The sequence below is a fragment of the Dichomitus squalens genome, assembly GCF_000275845.1.
Source record: "Dichomitus squalens LYAD-421 SS1 unplaced genomic scaffold DICSQscaffold_21, whole genome shotgun sequence".
Classification (NCBI taxonomy): Eukaryota; Fungi; Basidiomycota; class Agaricomycetes; order Polyporales; family Polyporaceae; genus Dichomitus; species Dichomitus squalens.
The window spans coordinates 6,039-30,487 of record NW_006766903.1 but is presented as its reverse complement, the minus strand read 5'-3'; the positions used below and the strand labels follow the sequence as shown (position 1 = coordinate 30,487).

The following is a 24,449-nucleotide window of genomic DNA, read 5'->3' as shown; positions in this document are numbered from 1 at the left end:
GTCTTGGAGGTTGGGGAGAACGATCTGAGCGGACATGGTTGATAGGGTCCTATGAGGTTTGTGAAGAGTAGTGTGTGCCTGGTGTGGTGGGTTGTAGCGAATAGAGCGGAGCGAAAGGGTGGTGTATCTGGGAGAGTGCAGTGAGAGGGTTGCTCCCCTTTTATATGCGCAGAACAACACTGAGCGGGAGTTCATAAGTGACATGTTGCGAGCGCCCCGCCTGCTCTCCTCCAGCACGTAGGACGACTAAAAGGCCGTAAGACATGCGCACCCGGCGAGCGCCTTTGCGGCGCCAGCTCTCAGGCGGTAAGGCGGGCTCCGTTCGCCGGAGCGCGGCGTAGTTGACATGCGAGTCGGTGAAACAGTGCCAGAGGCCAAGCCCCTCTGCGGAGTACGTCAGAAAACACCACCACAGTCCCCCCGTGCAGTGCGATGCATTGTCTGCTTACCATAAATAATTCCCGTGGCCTGATGCAAACAGCACTGGAAACACAAATAAGGCGTTGAGCACAAGGTTTGCAATGGAGAGGAACGGCTCTACATCAACCTAGAACCCTAGACATGGATCCGCTGATATCGGAACTAGACATAGTCGGTAGTTCTCCCTAGCCAACATTGAAAGGCGAACCGAGCATCGCATTCCGGTCGACGCCCTTTCACTTAAAAGATAGCATCGAGTGGAAGCATCCTGACCTTGATACAACTTTTGTTGCAAACGTCCTCGTACCGCATGCGCGTCATTTCCGAAGCCGTCAGATCGCGAGTTGGGCCTTCGGGCTGATGGTGCAGCCGATATCGTCCCCTAGTACGGTGGTTGGAGGGACGCGAACACTGTCCCCTGCTGTAGGCCTACACGGAGCGCTGTGCAGTGCCGGCGCAGTAGGCCTAATGAAACCGACTCGTGTCTATCGTGGGCGCGATTCTCCGCCCGAAGGCGTTAACTGCAAGAGTAAGTTTGTCGTTTGGCTGCGCCTCTATCCATGCAAACATGCAGGACGCACATGCCGCGGCATATTGTAAACGTAAACCACAGCTGTCCTGACTGCAGCTTGGACTGATGACTTTACAGGCGGGCGCCTTGCACATCGTGCACTGCATCTGCGAGCTTTCAACCGATTTCCGGCGTCATAGCCAAGTCTTGGGAACCATTTACACACATACGATCCATTGTTCCCCGATTTAGTGCCACTCCGAGACACTAGCTGCAGAATGTCTGGATTTCAGCAGCGAGAAAGGCCTGATATTGTTGTACGCGAACAACATTGAGTTCACGAGCAGATAGATGGAAACGCCGCTGTCCGCCCCCTACATCAACTAAACACCGATCGTCCGAGCGTACGTACCTGAGCAGTCTAGAAAAACTCAGCTCCGTCACGAATATGAAAGGCCAGGGCCGCCAGCCTAATGGACCCGTGCACTGAAACTCCGCGACCATTCGGGGGAATCTGAGGCGCCGGGTGCCCGGCCCAATACAGTGCATACGACATGGGGCCTAGAAGCTTCGTGGGTAGACGTGTTGATGACGAGGAGGCGCAGGATGACAAGCAATGGCAACCGTATACAGGCATGAAGGACGTTTGACGATTTGTAGGGCGTTTATGGGCGGTGGGCTGTGTGAACCGTGGTGACTTTCATATATGTCTTTTTGGCTGGTGCTGCAGGAAGTCACTTCCGCTAGTCCTAGAGGAGAAAGCCAGCGTGGACGGCTCCGTAGAGGTCGTGGTTGTGGTCAGAGAATGTTTTGGGCGGCTGACAGCTTTCGGAACTCGGCACGAGTTGGGCGCTCTATCTCTTCGGCCAAGTTCGCCTAATTGTGCGTTTCTCGGCCTTGACATCCCTTTACTCCTCCATAGCCCTTGAAAAGAGTTCTGCAGAACATATATACCATGGTAATGGGACTGAATTAATATGAGGAGTTGAGTATGATCACGCAAACGACAGTCTGTATCCACTGGATTCTGTAGGACAAGGTGTCCGATAGAGAACGGATAGAGCAGAATCAACAGAGAGCCCGTCCTACTTGTACGATGGCATGTCGTACGGCCCGGGCTCCTTCGTACGCGACTGCTCCTCAGAGAACCGCGGGCGGCCGGTGGTGTTGTCTACCGCAGAGTACTGTATCAAACAGTACGGTCAGCGTCTTGTCCGTATCATTACAACATCGAGCGCGACCGGTCCGAACCAGCGGAGAGACGTAGAGAGAAGGGAGAGGTACAGGGGGGTAGACAAGCCGAGCCCCGCTCGAGCTTTACCAAGACTCCTCGCCCCAAACCTAATACCTGGGCGGCAAGTCCCACCGCTCCTCCGGAAGCTTCTCCGTGGAGCCTATCTCCGGCTGGTTGTAGTGGCTGGGCAAATTGGGGATGCTAACCTCGTCCTTCTGCAGCGGCGTGCACACGCCGACGACTGTGTACAGCAGCACCGTGGCGTACTCCGTCACGAGCGCCATGATGATGTAGAGCGTGAAGTCGCCCGTCGCGGACACGAACTTCTGCAGCGGGTCGTCGCTGTGGTCAATGGGCATTCTGTTGCCCTCGTTGTCGAAGCCGAACGTCGGCTGCGCGAACGAGCCTAGGTTCGCGTACAAGACGCGAACGAAGAGGAAGGGCAGCGACGCCACGACGGCGAGGAGAAGCTGCAACGCGGGTGAAGGTGTGCTCTCTTTAGGAAAGTCTGGCACCAGGAGAAGGGGGCGTACCTTACGGCGATACTTGAGGATGCGGCCGCGATGCGAGAGGCACCAGAATGTCGCTCCCGCGAGGAGCAGGAACAGGATACCAGTCACGGCGGTCCCGAGATGGCGCAGGGTGATGCCCGTTGTGAGCTTTGACTGGTCCTTGGCCGAACCGTACATCGATCCGCTGTACGCAGTGAGCGCGACAGCTACGCTACCTAGAAGTCCCAAAAGCTTGAGGCCACGGCTCATGATGAATGTGTCGTCGAGCGTGTATTGTCCGCTGTTCTCGTGTGTCAGTAACAACAATCCGATCGAGGAAAAGGGATGTCAGTAGTTGGCTACGCACACAGTGCTGAGCAGACCAATCGCAGCGACGATCAACGGTGACACTCCGGCAGACTCGAGGCCTGTCGCAATGGCGGCAAGGGTGACATCCGACGGGTTCTGAGCCGCGATAAGCTGCAGGACGCCGCCGACAATTCGGACTAGATGGGTACACACCATCAGCTCTTTCCACCGTGGGACTCAGGGAGCGTACTCACCCAGGGCGAGGATCAGCAAGGAGATCCAACCCGCTCGACGGCTGAAGCCATGACGAAGGACGAGGATGCCGGAGATCACAAGGATGGGAATGTAGAGAACGATCTGCACGATCGATACCGCGCCGTGCTTGTCCAGCTGCATGCTGTTGATGGAGATGATCGTGAACAAAGTGAGGTGCAACTTATGGAAACTTGAAGTTGGACGCTGGTTATGGTAAGTCCAAAACCGAAAGTGGTCGTGAACAGAAGACAGTGAAGGAGAGCAGTAGAAGGGGAGGCTAATTGAAAGAGAAGGTTTGCTCGACGTTCCCCACCTAGAACGGCTGGCCTTTGTAGTCCGGCGATTTGATCAAGCTAGGACCGAGGGGGCGCAGCCTGAACGGAAGCGCAGCCTGCGAGACGACGCAGATAGTTGGCTCCAGTGCTACGAGTCACAGCTTCTCAAAATTTGCGAGGACGTCGGTTGGAGATTGTTCCTGCAACACTCACAAGAATGAGAAGCACTAGTGCGAAACGAGGGCGATGTCGTTAGTGTCGCCTTTAGGAAGTCATGATTCGCTATGCTGTCGTCAGGCATCCTCAGTCCGCCGCTCAGAGCGGCGGATTGGGGTAGAGTAGCGGCATCGCATTGATGATATCAGTGCCCTCGACAATGTTGGGGTGTTGTTGATGGCGAGGCTCACCCTTGGACCGAGCTTGGGCGTGTGTGTGCGAAGTACGTGTAGACTCGACATCTATCCCTTGCCATGTCGCTCAAGATGCGACCGGGTTTTGAGCGCATATAGGGTACACATCGTAGCGGACGTCTGAAAGAGGACGATCCTGGGGTGTGATGAAGAGGCGAATGACCTGTCGAGGTAAGCAGATAGCAGTACTCTTCGAAAGTACGTCGTGTATTCTGGAGCTGCAGCAATTTCGTCTCGTGGCAAAGGCTTGCAACACAGCTGTATCAACATACCACCACAACTTCGGTCCGCGACGCCTTCGGTAATCGCAATGCATGGCAGTTCCCAAACCTTCTTCTGTGAAGTCGGTCCGCGTTATGACGGTAGGTCACGAAACCGGTGTCGCGATGTCCAGCAAATGGATTGTGCTGGAGAACACAAGATTTACAGGCAAAGGCTAGAGCCCGGGTCATGAATTACCGTGACGGCTTGCTACGTCATGGCGGGGAGTTGGGCGTGCTCGAGTCGATCGGCGAAAAGTCGATGAAGAGGGGACGCACAAGATAAACTCCTTGTGGATACGTCGCCTGGACAGAAGTCTTTGGACCCGAATCCCTGCAGTGCGTTGTCAGGAGATTGCAAACGATTCTGTTCCCACGAATACAAACCCAGTCTTAACTTGGCTTCGGGCGTTTGGGTATCAGCACCGGCCACAAAATATCTCGCATGATAGTGACTGAGTTTCAGTAGACACCAACGCCTTCTGTGCGATAGTAGAATTCAGAAGTAAACAGTTTGTATGAAGGGAAGGTGAAGATGCTGATATCTAAAATCAGAGGAAGCACAAGACATCAAGACTAGCGAGGGCTTGGTGCGCACGACGGAGCTGCACTTTGATATTCGTGCCGAGGAAGCTTAAGCCAAGTTCCGGGTCTCGAGCTCCAGAAAGAGAGGACCATTTTGACCTCGTGACATTTGCGCACGCGTGATTGTGATTCTGGTCTATATCTGGCGTTGCCACAGACAGGGCAATCGAGCATAGCTTGACAAAGCAAGTAGGGATGCATACAAGTTAGCGTCGATATCCGGTCGCAGAGGACCGACTTTACCCTTCTGGATCAAGCGGGTTGTGCGCATCTACCTCCCAGCAGATATCTTGCCCTTCATAGGCAACTACGGATTTCCAAAATGGTGTCCCACTTGTAGGAGGGTACGGAGAATCAGACCAAAAGCACAAGCGAAAGAGATCAAAAAACACATCGCCGGCGCCGCTGAGCTCGAGGACGCCCGTGATCGCGGCGTGCGCCCGCAGCAGCGTTGGGCTTGGAAGGTCGACTCCCGCCTGAACAATCGCACGCTGCGGCAGAGGGCGTGCGCACGCATCGTCTGTGCCTGCACTGCCAGAAGTGGGTTGTGAGATGGGTGTGTCTGCCGCTGGTGGTGTGCGAGGGTATTTGGCACTGTTGTCCCGGAAGGTAATGGTATCCGCGATGGCTTTCCCACCACGCTTGTATGTCTTGATAGTGTAGCAATGTGGAATCTATTCACCAGCGCCGTCAGACCCATATGAGTGAACGATGTGATGGGCATTCAGCACTCACCTCCGTGGGACACATGCACCAACCAAAAGTGAGGAACCTAGGGCGGCGACATCCTCCAAGTGACAGGAATGCATTCTGAGGTTCGTTCTTTGCGGCCATGCGCCTCATAGTGCCTGCTCTGATGCCGCAGAATTGTTCTAACACTTCGTAGCTAACGGCCTGCTCAAAATGGTGTGGAGGGACATCTCGTGATAATGGAAGTGATGAGGGGGAGCGCACCTCGTCATCCTTGTCCATGATCTGTGTTTGCATAGGAGGAGGAGGGAAAATAAACGTTAGGAAGTCGACCCCACACTTGGGCTTCCCGGCACGCAGCTCAAAAGGCGCTTGGGAATGAACAGTCCCTGTCATAGCGCAAGTGTAGTCATCTCGCTTGAAGATCTTGACTAGAATGAGGGCTGAGCAACGAAGTAAATTGACACCAGAATGCTCACCTCATCTTGCATACTGTGCCAGCAACGCGACAATACTGTGGTCTCATCATCAGTGCCTTCACGTCCTGGACACGGGTAACGCGGACAAGCCAACTCCCGAATATCCTTTTCCCATGATGCCGTACGGAGGCCGTCCATCAACTTGTACCCGTTGGCGAAGACTAGGCCTTCGATGAGACACCCGCGCCGCCCATTAAAACGAACTTACATGGCCACAACATGAATGCCACTCAGCTCGTAGCAAGGTGCGTGAGGGCCTCTGCTAGCCGCCTCGGTTTGTCTTCGGACAATACCTCCGTTGCCTCGATGCGACTTCCGCATACGCAGATGGCAGCCGAGACGTAACGCTTGCCCGCTGGCGACTGCAGCTCTTCTGCTATTTGATACATGGCATCGAAAAGCCGGCTCGAAGTGTACTCAAAGCCCGAGCCCAACTCCATATGTGCAGATGAGAAGCGCTGGATGCGGCGCACCCATGCCGGAGCGTTAATGTCGACAAAAGACGGGAGGCGCAAGACGTCGATGTGTCTTTTGGCCCGGGAATGTAGAACGTCATCAGGGAAAGCAGCATTTGCGATGAGCCGCTCAGTCGCGTCGGTGAAGGCGCGTGTGAGAAGATGGTTTCGAGGCATGGCGAGGCCGCAAGTCGCGTTTTCGAATGTGTTGTATGGTAGACGCTGTATATATATATACAGACCTACGGTCCTGAGTCATAGGGGCTTGTCTGTACCAACGCCCGAACGCGCTTAGGCACCGTTTGGTACGTCTTATCCGAAGTTTTGAAAACGCTGCATCTGTGTGGGCCGAATTTGAACAGCATCCGAGAAACGATGGGTGCAGAGTCTACCAGGCCCGTCACGATGACGACCGGCCCAATATCGATGCGATCCGGAATTGTATGCTCGGCGGATGGCCCCACAAACTAGAGCAAACGACCATTGATCCAGGCAAATACCTCTCCCGCGCGGTCGGATACGATGTTGGGAGTTCGAATAGGTAGAACCGAGTCTTAGAGAGCTGCAATACGAGCTTATGCGTATCAGGCTTTCGTCAGCCATGTTTCGACCAGAAGCAACTCCCATGGCATGACTGTGGGAGTCACAGTCGAGCGTGGTAGACTTCGAGAGACATACATAGATGCCATAGCTGGCATGACGAGTCGGCCCCTCTACGACCTGCGATAGAAATCGAAGTTACACTTGGCGCGGTATACTGCAAACATGACGTTGCTCAGGCTCTGTTGACAGAGTCGACTGCTACAGCTTCGGAGACGGCTGACACGGCGAGGAGGCCGGTTGAACGTAACATTGAGCTGGGTCCTAAGTTCTGTCCGGTCCAGTCGCGACATCCCAGCACAGCCCAGCAGCATCTGCGCTTGCTCGGCGCATCGATTCAGATAGCCTCGCCTCGCCGATTCCTGGTGTTCCAGCCTTGGACACTTCCAGCACGTCTAATCTTTCTCTCCCCCCCTCTCGTCGCTTGCGAACACAGGATCACCCCATCCCCAAGCAGAGCGCCTTCACCAACCCTCCCCCGGCCTGATAGCAGGCCAGCCCTCGGGTCCGACCACGCACGACGACAAGAGCAAGAGTACACCCAACACTCACATGCACAGCGCACATCCGCCCCCCCCTTGCCCCTCCCCGCAGCAGATGCAGATGCAAATGCACAAGCAGCCGCCTAGTCCTACCACTCCGGCTTCCCCCTCCAGTACCACTGCCCCCTCAAGTACTCGATCATGTCCGTCGCGCGCTCGTCCGGGGCCGCGTGCGGCCCCAGCGCCTTCGCGCCGTCGACCCACACCCCGCCCACGACGTCGTCCACATCGAGCGGGATGTCTGCCTTCTCACACACGTCGACGAACGTCATTGGCAACGGCGCGCCTACCGCCAGCCGGACGCGCCGGGGGCGGTATCGCTGCGGGGGTCAGTTAGGACTCAATTGGATAGTACGGATCGCAGCCGCTCTTTGCGGCGTGGACTAGAGAGGACGCACGTTGAGCGATATCCGGGACGAGTGCAGGAAGAGGCTGCGCGGGACGTCGATCGTCTGTGCGATCGCGCGCAGTCGCGGCAGGCTTGGGTCCAGGTACAGCGCGTCGCCGAGGACGGGGGCTGGCGCGAGAGGATTTGGGGCGAGCGTCAGTCAGCGCATGATAGAAGGAAGCGGGACGACGCGGGACGCACTGCGGAGGGCCTGTGCGAGGTGAACACGGAGCTGGTGCTTGACCCCCGTGTGCAAGCGGAGACGCAGCAGGCTCAGCGGGACCTTCGGCTGCAACCCCACCCCGAGGCGGTACGGTCAGCAAACAGCTCGAGCCGCAGCAAGGGCCCGGTACGGGAGAGGGGACCCACCGAGCTTGCGAGCACCTCATACCCGCTCACCGCGGGCTTGATCCAGTTCTCGCCGCGCTCGCGGGGGGCCCGCGGCTCGGTCTCTGGGCGCTCGTACACGCGCTCAGCGCCGGAGATGCGCATCCGACCGTTCCTGCACTCGAGCTCGGTCTCGATCGTGCCATGCGGCTCGGGGAACGCGGACGCGTCGCCGACAACGAGCGCAAGGTACGTCTTCTCGACCTCCCTAGCGGACAGCTGGTTCGCGAAGTCGCGTGCACTGTGTGCGTGGCGGGCGATGGCGAGCGCGCCGGTTGTTGGCTGTGAACGGACGAGGCTGTGAGCAGGGAATGGGCAGTGGAAGGGCGGACAGACCTTGTCAAGTCGGTGCAGCGGTCGCAGTGGCTCCTTCGCCCCGAGCTTGTTGGCCAGGTCTGTTGGCGTGTGGCGTGTGAGTGTCCGTTTCTGCTGGTACGGGCGAGTTGGAGAGCCACGCACATACCCTCCATGAACGTCGCGAAGATGTCTGCGTCGATGTTTGGCTCCTATGGATCGCGCAGGCGCATCAGACGGAAGCTCTCGAGGGTGGGAGGAAGCATACCGTCCGCCTATTTCTGGGGTCGGATAGCTGGGAGATGAGTCCGTTCGGTTTGTTGACAACGATGAGGCCGCGGTCGGCGTAAAGTAGAAGCTTCTCTGCCGGCAGCCGGTAGATAGGTCCTTTGGGGGTAGTTGTGGTATCTGACGCATTGGGCGCAGATTTGGGTCTCGATGATACTTGCCGGCGGGGCTTCGGTATCCTTTGGGGGATCGACACCGTTCTTCTGACAAGTGTCGGTTGCATGAGCGGCCGTCCAATAATGATAGGTCTAGAGTGCAGGAGGCGTTATCGCTGTTACGACGGATTACTGCGCCTTGTAAGAAAGTTTATAGTGCGTTACAGTGGTGTGCTCTAGTTGTTACAAATGAGCATGAAACACATAGTTTGAGAGAAAGCATTGCGTCGAACGTACCGTCTCGAGGCGTGACGAAGATGATGTCGAGCGCCGACGACGCGCCGCGACACGCAAATGCTTGGATGTTTGAGCGGAGCTCTAATACGCGACGCGTCTGTGGCTGTGCCCCGAGACTGCACCTACTTACTAGTTACGATTGACAAGTTCTGATGCAAACATGTAAATATGCAGTTGCGCTACATATCAAGGAGATGGTATCATATAGATGCAAGTGTTATGTATCCCTTCCACGCATCAACTGCTCAAGCCCAAGCATCTCATCGACCGAATATCCTCGACAGCCAGCCTCTCCGACCAACCGAGCTGCCTTCGTCCGCCGCTTGTTCTTCATCCAAAACCTGACTCACTTCACCCGCAAGCCCTTCCCGGTATCGCCGTTTGTACTCGGACGGGAGCTCCTGTATGCCGTGCTCCCACATCCCCCTCCGCGCGTCCCTAAGCCACACGGTGTCATCCCCAGATCACGCTCAGCATTCAGAGGAATACACAAAGATACGCACTGTGCTTCCTTTTCCAGGCGAAAGTACTCCTCCTCCCCCTCGGTGCCGTACACGGCGCCCCCCTCCTTGTACGCGGCCGCCCAGCCATGGCGCACCATCTCCAGGCCTACCGACTTGCCCTTCACAAGCCAGCCTGGGAGGATGCGCGGTTTGAAGTACGGCGCGGCGACCTGCGGATGCAACCGATGGGGAAGCAGGTCAAATCGAGCCGTAAATTAGCATGAAGGGGGAGCACTCACGATGCGCTTGTATTGATCGCGCTGCAGGAGCTGGCAATACAGCGTCTTGCCTTCTATCTGCTCCTTCAGCCACCGCAGGCTGTCTTGCGCGAACGGCTGTGTGGGCTTGCCGAAGAAACCTAGCTATGCACCCCGTTGAGGGTTGTTATGAACTGAACGGAGTGAGGGCATGGCGAGACAGCCTACAGACCTCTGGGGCGTCTACGCCGGCAATGCGGATATGCAGGGTCTGGTCTGTCAGATCCTTGCGTTCTGCGATGGAGAGGGGGTCAGCTAAGATATGGCCCGCGCACCAAACGCGACTCCGCAGCGCGCAGAAGAGGAGAGGAGAGAGACGTACTAGTGGGTATCGCCCGCGACAGCCAGCCGATCCCTGGGGTGTGGTACAGCCGGAAGTTGTCCGCGTCGCCCACACTGGTAGCATGCCCGTTAGATTTCGGTACAAAAAACAGCACGCAGGCAGCACGAGCACCTGGTGACATAGCCCTTGATCCACCGCTTGCTCTGCGTGATGTCCGGGGTGACCCACTCGCCGTTCGGGAGCCGCTTCAGGTACCGCACGTACGCGCGGCGCGTGCCCAGCCCGAGGGCTGCCCCGAGCGCGAGGAGGAGGTACGGGGGGAGCTGCGCGAGCTGAGCGTTGAAGGAGGTGAGGATCGCCTGGGGGTCTTGTTCTTGGAGGCTTTCGATTTGGGACTGCAGCCGCTTGGTATACTGGTCAACCCGCTCCTGTGTTGTTTGAGGCTTGGGAGGTGGAGGCTGCGAGGACGAAGATGAGCCCCAGGGTAGCCAAGGCATCTCGCAGGGGAGAACACAAGAACGATGACGAGTCGCTCACTAGTGTGGAATTCGCGCAAAGCGGCGAGCTCAACACACTGTTTCTAAGATCTCATCGTGCAGGAGGCTGATCCCAAAGGAGTATTCCGATCACATCGGCTCTAGCAACCGACCAGAGTACCTAGCGCAGCGCCTCCAGCCTTTCGCTCCTCCACTAAGTACACCTATGTGTGTGCTGCCATCCTGTAGTACCCCACTGAACTGTCTTCAACATCAACGTCTTAGATATCAGGCCATATTATTCCCCATCTTCACAAAATGCGGGCCGAGAGCAAGTATTTAGCTCCAGGTACGTGTCAGTGCAAGCTCAGATGCAGCGGGTCTCATGGTCGTGCGCCGGCGGCTCGGGCCGTTTTCCTTCTCTCAGATGGACGTGCGGCCTGTACACGGTTGACACTAGTGAAGCGGAGGCACACTGTCACTTAGAGTTGCGAGGTTGATTCAAGCTGCACCATCGATACCTTCCTGCCACACATTCGTCCTCGCCATCATGAACACCAGCTCTCAATCCGGCCGTCCGCTCGCATCAACCGACTCCGACGATTCCAGGTAACTGTTCAAGTCATTAACTCGTCAAAGTGGCGGACGTACCTAAGGCACTACAGCGGCAGGCCTTCGTACACATGCGAAGGATGCTGGAAGGGCGTCGTCGCGCATCAGCTCGGGCTCCTCCAGCCCCCCGTTGAGCAGCATGAGTCAGATCCGGGTCCATCTGCGGAAGGGTACGTCTACAAGGTGTCTGAGGAAGAGATCAAGCGTGGTGCTGAGCAGGGCTGTCGCTGGTGTGAGCTCCTGAGCAAGTGGGGGGCCTCCTCAATACGTTCGCCGTCGACACAGCCTGTGCCGCCGTCAGAGAACATTGTGGAGATCAGGGTTGGCTACGCGGAGGGCTGCGTTGACATCACTATTAACGGCCATCTGAGCTGGTTTGGATATGTGTACACGACGGAAGGTGCGCTCCTCTGCTATGCTTTCACCAGAAGCAAGACCTTCTCACTGTGCTTGCATATGTCAGACGACCCTGCAGCTGCTTATGTGCCTGGACGGAACCTTTTCTGCGAAGTGGGCTCGGAACGTGCTCTCTCACTCGCAATGGAGCTGTTGCACGACTGCAACCTGAATCACAGTGGCTGTCCACCGGAGCCCTACTCTGTTCTACCTACACGCGTGATCGACTGCAGTGATCCCTCGCGGCCGCGTCTCTTGACCGCCGATGGCGTGCGGGCACGCTACGTCGCCCTCAGTTATGTGTGGGGCGAGGCGCAAGAGCACAAGACGACCACGGAGAACATAGATGCCTACTTGCGCTCCATCGATGTCACAATCCTTCCTCAGACGATAGTAGACGCCATCCAAGTCACGCACAGGCTAGGTCTCCAATACCTCTGGATTGACTCGCTGTGCATCATCCAGGACTCAGAGGACGACAAGAACCACGAGCTCGCTCACATGCGCCACGTCTACGCTGACGCATACCTGACTATCATTGCCGCGAGCGCGAGCCGCGTCAGCGCGGGCTTCCTCGAGCCTCGCACGGACACGCTCGGCACAGCTGCCCTTCAGCTGCCTTTCGTCGTTCCAAGTCGTGATGCTGATCTGGCCTCCCCCAGCGAAGCGCCATCGTATGGAGCAGTCTTCCTCTCCTCGTGGCTCATCACGACACCCAAGTACGACCCCGCGCGCGAGCCGCTGCACAAGCGCGGATGGTGCATGCAGGAATACTTCCTCTCCCCGCGCAAGCTCATCTTCGCCTCGCACACGCTCCAGTACGGCTGCTTCCACGGCGGCACGCGCAACATCGCGCACGCGGATAACCCGTGGTGGGTCTCCTCCGCGCGCGACCCCACCCCCTTCCGCCGCCTCCCCAAACTGCCTCCTTCTCCCTCGCCGACCGAGCCTGCCCCTGCGCGGGAGCACGTTGAGGCTCTGCGCGGGGCGTGGAAAGCCACCGTCGAGAACTACACCAAGCGCGCGGTGTCGGTCCCGAGCGACAAGCTCGTCGCGCTCTCCTCGCTCGCCGAGGAGTTCTCGCACGCCGTCCAGTCCCCGTACGTCGCCGGGCTCTGGGCGCGCACGCTCCTCCCGGACCTGCTGTGGTCAAAAGAGCGCGCGGCACACTTCGCCTCGAGGCCACGGGAGTACCGCGCGCCGTCGTGGTCGTGGGCCGCGGTCGATGGTCCCGTCAACCCCGGGAACGCGTACTTGATGAGTGATCATGAGAAGGTCATCGCGGAGGTCGTGAAGTGCAAGACAGTGTTGAAGAACCCTGGGCTCCCGTTTGGTGAAGTCACTGGGGGCACGCTCGTCCTTCGAGCGCGCGTCGTCGTAGATTGTGTGGTGTTGCCGCACTGGGCGGTGTATCGTCGGAAGGACGGCGGCCATGCTGACGAGTCGAGCATGTCCAGATCTGAAGGTTCGACGTCCACTGTGCAGCGAATGTCCCTTGTAGATGAGCGGATGCACGAGATCGGGCTCTGCCGCCTTGACAGCGACGATGACGGCATCAGGAGCGGGGTTAAGCACGTCTCTGTTGTCCCTGTGTACTCTCGCTGGGAATCAACGCCGGGTATCGCTACTAGGGAGCGTGTTGTGCAGGGCCTCGTCGTGGCACGTGTAGACGCCGCGTCTTCTCAGCCGGTACGAGAGGCAAGGTATCGGCGGATTGGCATGTTCGAGGGCTCGGACAACGTCAATGACTGGCTGGAAAGTACTCCGGAGATAGAGATAGAGATAGTATGATGATAGCGATGTTGTTTCTACAGAACTAGTAAAGAGGAGAATAGATCAGCTCCAACACTCCTCAATAAGCCTCCCCTCCCTCTCCATCCTCGCAACATATTCCTTCGCCTTTTCCTCAGTCCGCCCTCCCTCGCTCTGAACTGTATGGGCTATTGCAGCACGCACAGCCGCGGGCATCTTGTTCGACGACCCCGAGATGTACACCCACGCACCGCGCTCCCCCACGAGCACCCATATGCGCTTCGCGTCCTCGCGGATGAGGTCCTGCACGTACGTCCTTGGCTTGCCCTCCGGACCATCCCGCGAGAACGCAACGCGATACGTCAGCTTACCCTCGGCCGCCAGCGCCCGCCACTCCGCCCCGTAGTAGTGGTCTTTGGCCTCTGAGCGGCACCCGAAGTACAGTATGTCGTCCCCCGTGTTGAGACCTGCGTGCAGACGCTCCTGGATGACGGCCCGCATGGGCGCGACGCCAGTGCCAGGCCCAACGCATATAACGGGAATAGCAGGGTCGTTTGGCAGAGTAATGAATCCCTTCTGTAGGCCGATCTGGAGCTTGTCCCCGGGCTTAAGATTGGCGAGCCACGTCGTGCAGACGCCGCGGCGGGGGATCTTGAGCATGGTGCGGTACTGGACGATCGCGATGCAGAGGTGTATGCGGCGCTGGTGGGCGCGGATCGAGCTCGCGATGGAGAATTGACGGGGTCGCAATGGGGGAAAGAGGTCGAAGATGTACTCGCGGGGGATCTTGATGGAGCGGAACTCGTCGAGGACTTCGTGGATGCGCCGGTGTGGCTTTTGGCAGTATTCGTAGAGGTCGTCCTACCATGAACGTCATATCAGATTGAGAACATAGGGATGCAGGAAGACAAATCACGTACCGCTCCCTCTTCGCTGAGGAACTCTTCGAGTTTCTCGCGCTCCATGTCGTCTTGGGTAAAATGCTTCAGGAGGGCAAAAAACGATCGTCGTGGGATGGCGTTGATATCGACGTAGCGGGTGAACACCTCGCGCAGAGTCGTAATAGTGGGTATGTGGTCGGGCAGGTGTTGGTCTGTAAGAAAAATGGTAAACAGTTGAGCGTCGGCGTGGAATATGCGCGCACCTAGCAGTGTTTGGCGGATCTCTATTGGGTCGTCTGCAGTGTTCGCATAGCCGATACATGACAAGAACGCCTCCACGTCTTGAGGCATAGCTTCCGGGTGGATGATAGCAACATCCCCCGGATCATATCTGTCCATACGGCCCGCTCAATGTCTTGCTATGTGCTCCGGTAAGTTCAGGCTACACTCACTCGACGTCCTCTGCGAGCTCAAACTCGAAGTGTCGGACATCCTGGTACCAATCCTCAGCGGTTAATCGACTGTTGACCACTAGGGTTGCAGTATGGTACTCGCGATCGGCGACTAGAGGATCCTTTCGTGTGATCTGGGCGTCCGTGTCCGCCTCTGTGATCGCGACACGCGGCGAAGGAAGGCTGTCGAACAGCTCGCGCTCGAGACCATCTGGGAGGGGATATGCCTCCAAAAGCACCGCGGAAAGCTGCTCTATCCAAGGTGCAAGCGCGCCTTCGATTCTGAAGGACTTGCGTCAGACGGCGCACTGGTGGGTCAGACATTTTCACTCCGAGAATGACTCACCCGAGATGGTGCTGTTCGTCGCCTTCACCTCTAGCGCACAGCTCGGTTCCACCAAGAGCCTCCAGACGTCGACTAAGCAACTTCGCGGGCCAGCAGAACTTTTCATATGCGGTGTCTCCGAGGCCGAACACCGCAAAGTGGAGGTCCTCGAAGAGGTCTTCGGGCAGGTCGGCGCGCAGCAGCGTTTGCCACAGTGGTGTCATCGCGCGAGGCTCGCGCCCAGTACCAGTAGTAGCTACAACAAAGATGACGAGATGCTCGTTGATCAGCTCTGCCTGTACAACACTGTCAACGACGCTGTTCGCTCTGATGGCTCAAAGCTACTGACCGGAGAGTACGCATCCATACTGTGAACGCGCGCGTGGATGTGCAGGCAGCGGCAGACTCGCGCGAGTCTGTCAGCAACATCTTGTGCCGTCCCGGTCTCTGTAGCGTAGAGGATGGTGAGCGTGCGTTCGTGGTGTGCCTCGCTGTCGCATCCGGGCGTAGAGGATCTCGACGAAGATGATGGTGGTGTGGAGGACATGTGTTATCTGATAAATTGTATGCAGCGCTTAGATGAAGTACCCGCCAAACTGGTTGCTTTTTCCATCTCTATCTCAGCTCTGAGTATACTCCCATTTGTTTCATGAACCGCCCCACTTCGCTTCTGCAATTGATGTTTACTCTGTGCTGATACGTCCTACTGTCGTGGCTCAGCACCCTTGATACTAGCCACGAAGCCTTGAGCCACACCTGCGATGCATAGCGGTGGAGCACGGCCGTATAGTACACATCGCTGATGATAGGCGCATTGCTCTCTTCTAGACTGTCCGGATCCTATCCTTAAGCCTTCGCGAACCATGCATCCCCCGTCTCAGTCAGCTCACTTCCAATCTTCCTCGTCCTCGACTCATGAGCCGCGTGATCGATCACGAGCGAAAAGCCCTCCACCTCGCCCTTTGCCACCTTGAACTCGACCCATCCCTCGCTCTCACCGGTCTCTGCGGTCTCAAATGCCGTCGTGTTCTGTCCGTAGCCGCTCGGGAACAGCGCCGTGAACGTGATGTTGAAGACGTCCCCGGAGAAGTGGTCGAGTCTGACGTGGGATGCCCAAACGTTGGGGAATGTAGCGTAGAGGGTGTTCTCTAACGTGGACGCGTTGTGGAGAGTGGCGAAGTCGGAGATGATGTCTCTGCAGTACTTGGAATAGATCGACGTGGAGCAGAGCCGGATAGGGAGGTAGCCTGGCGCGGTGTACAGCCCAGTGTAGTCCTCCAGCTTGAGGGACGGCGACTTGTAGCTTGTCGCGGTCAGCTGCTCTACCTCCGTTTTCGAGCTAGTGATGTGTTCAAATAGGCCGTGGTGTTTTCAATAAAGTGCAACAATCCAACGATACCTCTCAACAAGTGTCTTTGACATGCGGGTGCCAAGAACATCGTCCAGTATCCGCGTGAATATCTTGAAGTTCCAGGGTGCTTTCTCGTCCGCATTGCTCAAGATGACGACGCCGAGGTTGTGTTTGGGCAGGAAGGCAACGAGGGCGGAGAAGCCAGGATTACCGCCTGTATGTTCCACGACCTGCAGCGTCCACTGAGTCAATGTCAACGTCGTCTCCGCGGCGACAGCCCGAACGGACCTCGACGTCCCCATAATTGGACCGCATCCAGCCCATGCCGTAGCCGACGATGCTGTCGCGAATAGGGCCGGCCGGCTTGCCAGACACTATCCATCGCGAAGTCGTGACCGCATCGAACACGCTCTTCGGGATCACCGTCTTGTTCGTCGCCGGGTCCTGTCCTTCGTTCAATAATACCGCAAGCCACTTGACCATGTCCTGCGCGCTGGAGATGACGCCGCCCGCGCCTGCCTTGAACTCGCGTACGCTATCGTCTAACCAGAATGGGATCCGCCGACCGAATCCGGTCCAAGAGTCCGTGAGGAGGCCCGAGGTGTTCGCAACAGAGTAAGAGAAGGTGGAAGTTCTCATGCCGAGGGGTCTGAACAGGCGGTCCTCGACAAAGTCAGGGTAGGACGTATTGGCGTAGTGCGAAACGAGGTAAGCCCCAAGCATGTAGAGCTGCAGTGTAGGTGGGGCATATGAACGTGAGGGTCGTCACGAGGAAGCCAAGTGATAGGGGCGCGATAGGGGCGCTCACTTGGTTATTATACGAGAACTTCTCGCGCAGCTCATACGAGGTCCGGAGCAAACGCATACGGCGCACGATGTCTTCGAGGGCGTCGCTAGGTCTGTAGCTGTGGTCGTGCCTCGGGAGACCACTCACATGGCCCAGGATATCGGCGATGCTCGCCTTGCGTGTGGCCCAATCGTCCCCCCCTATATCATGCAAGCCCCATTGCAGCTCTTCGGGGACGACATCGACCACTTTCGTATCCCAGTTGAAGCGCGCCAGACCGGAAGGCAGAGGGGTCACGTTTTTGGCGGTAGCGTAGTCTTCCATGAGCAACCCGATAGAAGTCGCAAGGAACGCTTTCGAGCACGACGCGATGCAAAACAGGGTCTGTCCTTGGGGAACACAGTCCTATGAACCAGGAAGAGCGGCATCAAAGGACTCGGGACATACGTCGGGAGAGAGATCGAGTCCGTTTCCCTCCTCGGTCTTCCTTCCAGACGAGGCCAGTTGGATGATGGGCTCTTTGTTCTCCGCAAGACGCACAACACCGACGGAAATTCCGGGTATGGTGCCATTCTGTCTGATCTCGTCCATATACGACGAAAATTGAGGAGGTAACAGAGTATCGGCGGAATGGAACTCCGCGGGATTGTAGTCAAGTAGAGCAAAGGTCTCCTGGGTCGGTTGGGACACGCTCCATGTCGCTGCAGCGGTGAGGAGGGCAAAGAAGAGCGACGGGCGAGCCATGGTGGCCGTGGCAGGTAGAAAAGCGGAAGAGTCCTGCGGAGATGGAGTCAACGCCATCAACAAAGCGCCCCCTGCGCGATTCTATGGCATCAGATTGGATTCACGTCGCCTGCGTGGCCAAGCATGGTCTCCACGTCGATCCGGAAGCCAGAAGAAAGTATGCAAGACGTGGCGAAGCTATGGCGGTAGTGGTAGACCAACGCACCGGAGCGTTGCGCTCTCGCCGTCTTCACCGAACCACTTCGTACTGCGCAGGCATGTGCAGCTTTCCCACCTGCCACCGTCATCATGGCTCGCTTGTCCCTCCTATATGCCTTCCTGATCATAACAGCGACATGGAGGGTGTCCCAGGCAAAGCAGGAGACCTTCTTTCTGCCTGACAATAACGCCGCACAGTTGTACTTTACCGACACTCTGCTACCACCACAGCTTTTGTCGTACGTAGACGAGATCAGACAGAACGGCACCATTCCTGGTATCTCCATTGGCGTTGTGCGTCTTGGGAAGAACAAGGAGCCCATCATACAACTTGCGTCGTCTGGAAGGAAGACTGAGGAGGGAAACGGACACGATCTCACCCCAGATGTATGTTGCTGGTCCTTTAATATCGACTTCCCCGGTTTCTAACACTGTTTGTATCGAGAAAAGACGCTGTTTTGTCTTGCTTCATGCTCAAAAGCGTTTCTTGCAACGTCTGTCGGGCTGCTCATGGAAGACTATGCTACTGCTCAAAATGTGACCCCTCTGCCTTCCGGTCTGACCCGCTTCGACTGGGATACGAAAGTGATAGATATCGTCCCCAAAGAGCTAGAATGGGGTTTGCATGATATAGGGGGAGACGATTGGGCCACACGCAAGGCGAGCATTGCCGATATCCTGGGCCATGTGAGTGGTCTCCCGAGGCACGACCACAGCTACAGACTTGGCGACACTCCTGAAGATATCGTGCGCCGTATGCGTTTGCTCCGGACTTCGTACGAGCTGCGCGAGATATGGTCCTACAACAACCAAGTGCGTGTCCCTATCTTGTGGTCCTCGTGTCAAGACCCTCATGCCGGATTGTCGCCTCTGCAATGCAGTTCTACGTCCTCGGGGCTTACCTCGTTTCGCACTACGCCAACACGTCCTACTCTGACTTCGTCGAACGGCGCCTCTTCAAGCCACTCGGCATGACCACTTCCACCTTCTCGCCCTCCGCTGCGAACTCCTCGGGGCTGCTTACAGATACCTGGGCCAAGTTCGGTCGACAAATTCCCTTCTGGTTCGACGACAGTGTTGGCGAACTCAAGGCGGGGGCTGGTGGCGTCATCTCCAGCGCGCAGGACATGGTCAAGTGGCTTGCAGTGTTATTGAACGAAGGACAGCACCCGGCGACGAATAAGACGGTGATCCCGAAGAGCGTGTTCGATGCGGTCACGACTTCGCGATGGATAGTGTCTGGCAAGCCGGCCGGCCCTATTCGCGACAGCATCGTCGGCTACGGCATGGGCTGGATGCGGTCCAATTATGGGGACGTCGAGGTCCGTTCGGGCTGTCGCCGCGGAGACGACGTTGACATTGACTCAGTTGACGCTGCAGGTCGTGGAGCACACCGGAGGCATTCCAGGCTTCTCGACGCTTGTTGCGTTCGTGCCTCAGCGCAACCTCGGCGTTGTCATCTTGAGCAATGCGAACGAGAAAGCCGTTTGGAACTCCAAGATACTCATGCGGATACTAGATGACGTCCTTGGCTCCAAGACGTCTATGACAGCGGTCTATAGGTGCGATTAGGTTGTTGCCCTCATCATCTCTGAGATGCCAACATCCCTTCAGTTCGCAAGCTGAGGCGGAGCGGTCCCCCACGATGGAGCTCACGTCCCCGTCTCTCGCCCTAGAGGATTACACCGGGCTGTACACTGCCCCAGGCTACCTCCCCATCCGTCTCTGCTCGAAAGAGATCCACTCCAAGCACTGCAGAGACGTGATCTCCGACTTCGCCGCTATACATAACTCCTCCACACTCGAGAGTAGCCTCTACGCAGCCTTCCCCGCCGTCTGGGCATCGCACGTTCGCCTCAGCCACTTCTCCGGGGATGTGTTCAACATCACGTTCACGGCGCTGTTCCCGAACGGCTACGGACAGAACACGACGGCGTTTGAGACCGCAGAGACCGGTGAGAGCGAGGGATGGGTCGAGTTCAAAGTGGCAAAGGGTGAGGTGGAGGGCTTTTCGCTCGTGATCGATCATGCGGCTTATGAGTCGAGGAAGAGGAAGATTGGAAGTGAGCTGACTGAGACGGGGGATGCATGGTTCGCGAAGGCTTGAGGGTGGGATCCGGACAGTCTAGAAGAGAGCAATGTGCCTATCATCGGCGACGTGCACTATACGGCTCTGCTCTACCGCTATGCATCGCAGGTGTCGCTGAAGGCCCTTGGGGCTAGTGACAAGGGTGTTGAGCACGACAATAGAACGTATTAGCACAGAGTAATCATTTTAGAACCGCGGTACCGAAGTGGGGTGGTTCATGAAACAAATAGAGGACATGGTCAAGTGGCTTGCAGTGTTACTGTAGGACGAAGGAGGGCTCGCTCAAGCACGCGACGTTCGAGGAATGACGCTCGAGAGGAACGGCTCGGAGCTCTTCATAGGCAGCACGAACAGGGACTTGTACTGGGGGAGCTCGAGTGGCACAACATCGATTTCGACTCGTTCTGGACTATCCCGGACGGTGCGGTGCATCTTGGAGACAAGGTGCTTTGCTCTTCCTAGCCCTACCTCGACTTCAAACCTCGCCACACTGTACTCATCATGACTCTTTGCAGTACTGGCAGGTGATCGCCGGCAGGCAGCTCATCGCGACCGACTCGGGCACAACCATCTACGGCTCCGACGACACCGTCGCGGACTTGTACAAGGCGATCCCCGGGTCCGAGGTCATGTAGAATATCCGGGGGCCGTCTACAGCGTGTCCTGCGACGCGATTCCGGAATCGGACGTCGCGTTCGGTGGCGCGTAAGCGGACAACTTGAACTTAGGGAGGACGAACACCACATCAACACAGTGCACTGGCGGCGTCTTAGTCTGGCGCAAATTCAATTATTGGTCTCCCGGCGTACTTGAAGTCGCAGTTGCCTGCCGGGGACTGTTGAGTCTTGGGTGATAAGTACGCAGTATTTCGCAAGGAATGGGATGAGGGTCGAGATGCTGACGAGGTTATTCGTTGCTGCGCAGCTTCATGAATTTCATAGTGAATGCAATCCCCCCCATCAGCAAAAGGCGCAACTAATGGGCATGCACGACCATACCTGCCAAAGCCGGCCAGCCCTTTCCGGCGCGCGTCTGCGTCCGCAAATTCTCACCAAGTTAACTCTCGTCAGACGAAAGATGGATGGCTAACATCGGGCGGGACGACTCACGGCATATGATGGTAGCTAATAATCAGCAGATATGATTAATGGTCATTCAATTTCAATTGGAATCTAGCCGCCTGTGGGCGCACAAACTTTCAACATGTATCTTGGGCTGCGAGGCATTCGGTACGGAGGAGATGCCAGAGAGAAAAACGGTCGCCAGTTCCTGTATAGTAGTATGACTCTGACCCGAATTGGCCCCGGACTTAGGCGTCTTGTTGACTGACGTCGCTTCGCCGCTATCACGTAGCTCCACGCTCTTGCTGGCCATAAAGCTCCTCGACCAACAGCCACCTTTCACCAACACCTCTTTCTTCCTACTTCCATCTCCCCACCTCTGTGCATACTTTTCTCTTCCTGGGACTGGGATCGCCTCGAGCCTGCTGGTGTCTGTGGTGATGAAGGTTGAAACAGCATATCTTAGGCAGACGTCGCCGCAATAACCCCTCGGCATGCACTATGGGTGCCTATGGCATATTCCCCTGTAAGTTATGTCTTTCCGACCGCATTGTTGCAGCGTGAAGCAGCGCTCTATGGTAGGTCATACACGCAAGCTGAGAGGTCTTAGCGAGGTGCTTTGGTAGCAAGGTAGGTGCGCATTTCTATGCGCTCAGCAGGTAAAGCGTTGGCGTCGTGGAGTCTTGCAGCCATTCTTCCCACTCGCTCACAAGGGTACAGTCATACACCACTCCTTTTGACAGCACCACTCCTTTTGACAGCACCACTCTTTTGACAAAGACTGATCGCTGTTCCTCCTTCGTACCCCCTTCCTTTTTATGTTCATAATCCTATTCTTATACATTGTAGTTACATATCTACCAGTTTGGGGGCTTGCTTCCCCTCGCGATGTTTTCATACAGAGGAATGATCACTCGAAATTAGCCAAATATGACTTACTCGCTAGATCTTGATTGCAGTGTAGCAATCATAAAAAATCGGAGACTTACAACACTGTCACTAGGTTCTTCTCATAACTTTGAGTATATTTTCAGCCTTATCGAGGGTAATAGAGTATCATAGATGAGACTTGCAACACGGTGGCCATTGCCATCAAACAGGTTGTCACACTGCCACATTAGGCTACGATTTTAGGATGACCAACACCATGTGAAGCGCCGGATTATGGAGGTTAGGGAACAAGGAGAGGATGAGCACATCACCACCGCATTCCCAGCATGTTCCCACCACATTACACTGGATTAGGGGATGTCATGGTATTAACTGCCTTCCGCTCACATTCCGTGCATGTTCCCCACATATTACTTAGACATTGCGCACCCTGTGTAACATGGGATCAAATGGGATATCCACTTTTGTACCATAATTATCATTTATATTCATATGAGGTTTGCAGTTCGGCACCTCATATATGTCCCAATATAGGCAGGTGGTTGGTTATTGGCTTTTGGGCCAGCGAGAACATATATTCATATGCGGAATATATATATTCGAAAGCCGACTCTTTGACGCTACAGCCCAAGTACTAGTGTCTAAGAATCTGCAGACCAGCCTAATAAAACACCCCATTTATACCATGCGCCACAGTCAAAATGCGGTGATGTCCTACAACTGATCCAGACATTAGGCAAAGCTGAGACAGCATGCACAATACCAAACACACACACCTAACTGCGCATATATGCAACGACATTGTCAGTATATGAGTGCTGCTTGGGCAATATTAGCAGTTTGCTATCAAGCTGAGACTTCAGAGACTCACCATCAAGTTACGATGAATGCTGGACAACAGCCGGGCCTACTAGATGCTATCAGACTCTATGCAAAGACTTTGTATACAACATCAGAAGACTCACCATTGCCCTGATTAGTAGATGTACCTATAAGAGCCTGCAAACGCCTGCATAGTGAGACTTGGACATCAGCTGACATCCGGAAGTCAATGGTCAGTACGTACCAAGAATGTTACGCTGAAGTACTAACACAAGTCTATCCAGACTTATCACGTGGACTTATCCAAGTACGCGGTGTAGCACACGGGGAGAGAGTATCGCACAAGTCCCTAGATTGAGGGATATAGGGATACAAGAGGTAACAAAGAGGAGAACAGAAGTGGGGAGCCTCTACCGACTACGGGCCTCCTTATATACTATGGGGTACCAACCGTATTAGGAAGGGAAAGGTAACCGCCCATAGTGGGGAGGTATGAGGAGACTGTAAAGGAACGCGTCTGGTCGAGGCTGGACCCGGTATAGTACACGACCTAGGTCAGGGTCCTGTGATATAACCGAAAGGGGATAGAGGCGGGACAGGGTCCTGAGTCTAGGTCAGGGTCGGGTAATGTAACCAAAAAGGGAAGGGGGCGCGACAAGGGTCGGGGTCTGGGTCAGGGTAAAGTAATGTAACCGAAAAGGGAAAGGGTCAGGGTCAGACTCAGGGTCCGGTCATATAGACGAAAGGGGAAATATTAAGGGAGAGGGCCGGGACTAGGAACGCAGTCGTCAGGGGGCAGAATGGGGGGTGGTAGTGTACAGGCGGACGACAGGGGAACGGGAAGGTAAACATAGGTCGCCGTGAACAGGAAGGGGGGTGGAGTGTACACGAGGGCGACGAGAAGGAGTAGTCCAATAGAAAAAGATAGGGGGTGGGGTGTACCAACGGTAACAAAGAAGAGGGTGTCACGGACGTTGGACAGACACCCCTTTTGCCGCCCATTCCCCTCCCTTTGACGCCCACCTTCCATTCGCGGACCATTTCCTTTTCTAGCCCATCCCAATTTGGACACTGTAGATACGTTCCCACAGCCGCATGCTACGTTTCCGTGATCACCATGCCCTTGCCTTTTCTTCTCGCCCTTTGTTCTCTCTTTGTCATCTTCACTGCCTCGCTCTCGCGCCTTGTCCTTGGTTGCTAAGCAGCCCCTCTAGTATATAAGGACCCCCTTAGGCGCTCCCTAGTCCCCATCTCGACCTCTTGGTCATTGGGACTAGGTGAGTGACCATAGCGTTGTACTTCCC

The 24,449-nt window shown here is 56.1% G+C and overlaps 7 protein-coding genes across 7 annotated transcripts; 2 read left to right on the top strand and 5 right to left on the bottom strand.

Annotated features, from left to right (window-relative positions):
• Positions 1-2,272: 2,272 nt before the first annotated feature.
• On the bottom strand, positions 2,273-3,361 carry DICSQDRAFT_63382 (uncharacterized protein; the record flags this gene model as incomplete). Its single annotated transcript, XM_007366851.1, has 4 exons — positions 2,273-2,635; positions 2,699-2,962; positions 3,020-3,162; positions 3,220-3,361. 4 exons carry the CDS (start codon positions 3,359-3,361, stop codon positions 2,273-2,275), a joined length of 912 nt encoding a protein of 303 aa, XP_007366913.1.
• Positions 3,362-5,831: 2,470 nt separating this feature from the next.
• On the bottom strand, positions 5,832-6,394 carry DICSQDRAFT_155808 (uncharacterized protein). Its single transcript, XM_007366850.1, has 3 exons — positions 6,128-6,394; positions 5,920-6,080; positions 5,832-5,866 (listed from the first exon to the last, which is right to left on the bottom strand). The coding sequence occupies exons 1-2, from the start codon at positions 6,238-6,240 to the stop codon at positions 5,978-5,980; spliced, it is 216 nt and encodes a 71-aa protein (XP_007366912.1). The 5' UTR covers positions 6,241-6,394; the 3' UTR covers positions 5,832-5,866; positions 5,920-5,977.
• Positions 6,395-9,435: 3,041 nt separating this feature from the next.
• On the bottom strand, positions 9,436-10,805 carry DICSQDRAFT_107617 (nuclease; the record flags this gene model as incomplete). Its single annotated transcript, XM_007366849.1, has 6 exons — positions 9,436-9,703; positions 9,769-9,938; positions 10,008-10,130; positions 10,198-10,259; positions 10,348-10,421; positions 10,480-10,805. 6 exons carry the CDS (start codon positions 10,803-10,805, stop codon positions 9,526-9,528), a joined length of 933 nt encoding a protein of 310 aa, XP_007366911.1. The 3' UTR covers positions 9,436-9,525.
• Positions 10,806-11,374: 569 nt separating this feature from the next.
• DICSQDRAFT_88045 (HET-domain-containing protein) lies at positions 11,375-13,160 on the top strand (the record flags this gene model as incomplete). The annotated part of the gene is made up of 3 exons (XM_007366848.1): positions 11,375-11,796; positions 11,860-12,476; positions 12,513-13,160. Coding segments are annotated over exons 2-3 (1,188 nt in total), but the record flags the coding sequence as incomplete, so codon positions are not given.
• Positions 13,161-13,628: 468 nt separating this feature from the next.
• DICSQDRAFT_171200 (riboflavin synthase domain-like protein) lies at positions 13,629-15,749 on the bottom strand (the record flags this gene model as incomplete). The annotated part of the gene is made up of 6 exons (XM_007366847.1): positions 13,629-14,405; positions 14,465-14,637; positions 14,689-14,816; positions 14,878-15,159; positions 15,224-15,498; positions 15,552-15,749. The coding sequence occupies 6 exons, from the start codon at positions 15,747-15,749 to the stop codon at positions 13,629-13,631; spliced, it is 1,833 nt and encodes a 610-aa protein (XP_007366909.1).
• A 191-nt stretch (positions 15,750-15,940) lies between these two features.
• On the bottom strand, positions 15,941-18,073 carry DICSQDRAFT_88041 (beta-lactamase/transpeptidase-like protein). The gene is made up of 5 exons (XM_007366846.1): positions 17,788-18,073; positions 17,362-17,724; positions 16,842-17,282; positions 16,602-16,783; positions 15,941-16,541 (listed from the first exon to the last, which is right to left on the bottom strand). Exons 1-5 carry the CDS (start codon positions 17,929-17,931, stop codon positions 16,049-16,051), a joined length of 1,623 nt encoding a protein of 540 aa, XP_007366908.1. The 5' UTR covers positions 17,932-18,073; the 3' UTR covers positions 15,941-16,048.
• A 291-nt stretch (positions 18,074-18,364) lies between these two features.
• Positions 18,365-20,589, top strand: DICSQDRAFT_137576 (beta-lactamase/transpeptidase-like protein). Its single transcript, XM_007366845.1, has 5 exons — positions 18,365-18,669; positions 18,733-19,095; positions 19,164-19,604; positions 19,663-19,844; positions 19,897-20,589. Exons 1-5 carry the CDS (start codon positions 18,373-18,375, stop codon positions 20,387-20,389), a joined length of 1,776 nt encoding a protein of 591 aa, XP_007366907.1. The 5' UTR covers positions 18,365-18,372; the 3' UTR covers positions 20,390-20,589.
• The last annotated feature ends 3,860 nt before the right edge of the window (positions 20,590-24,449 follow it).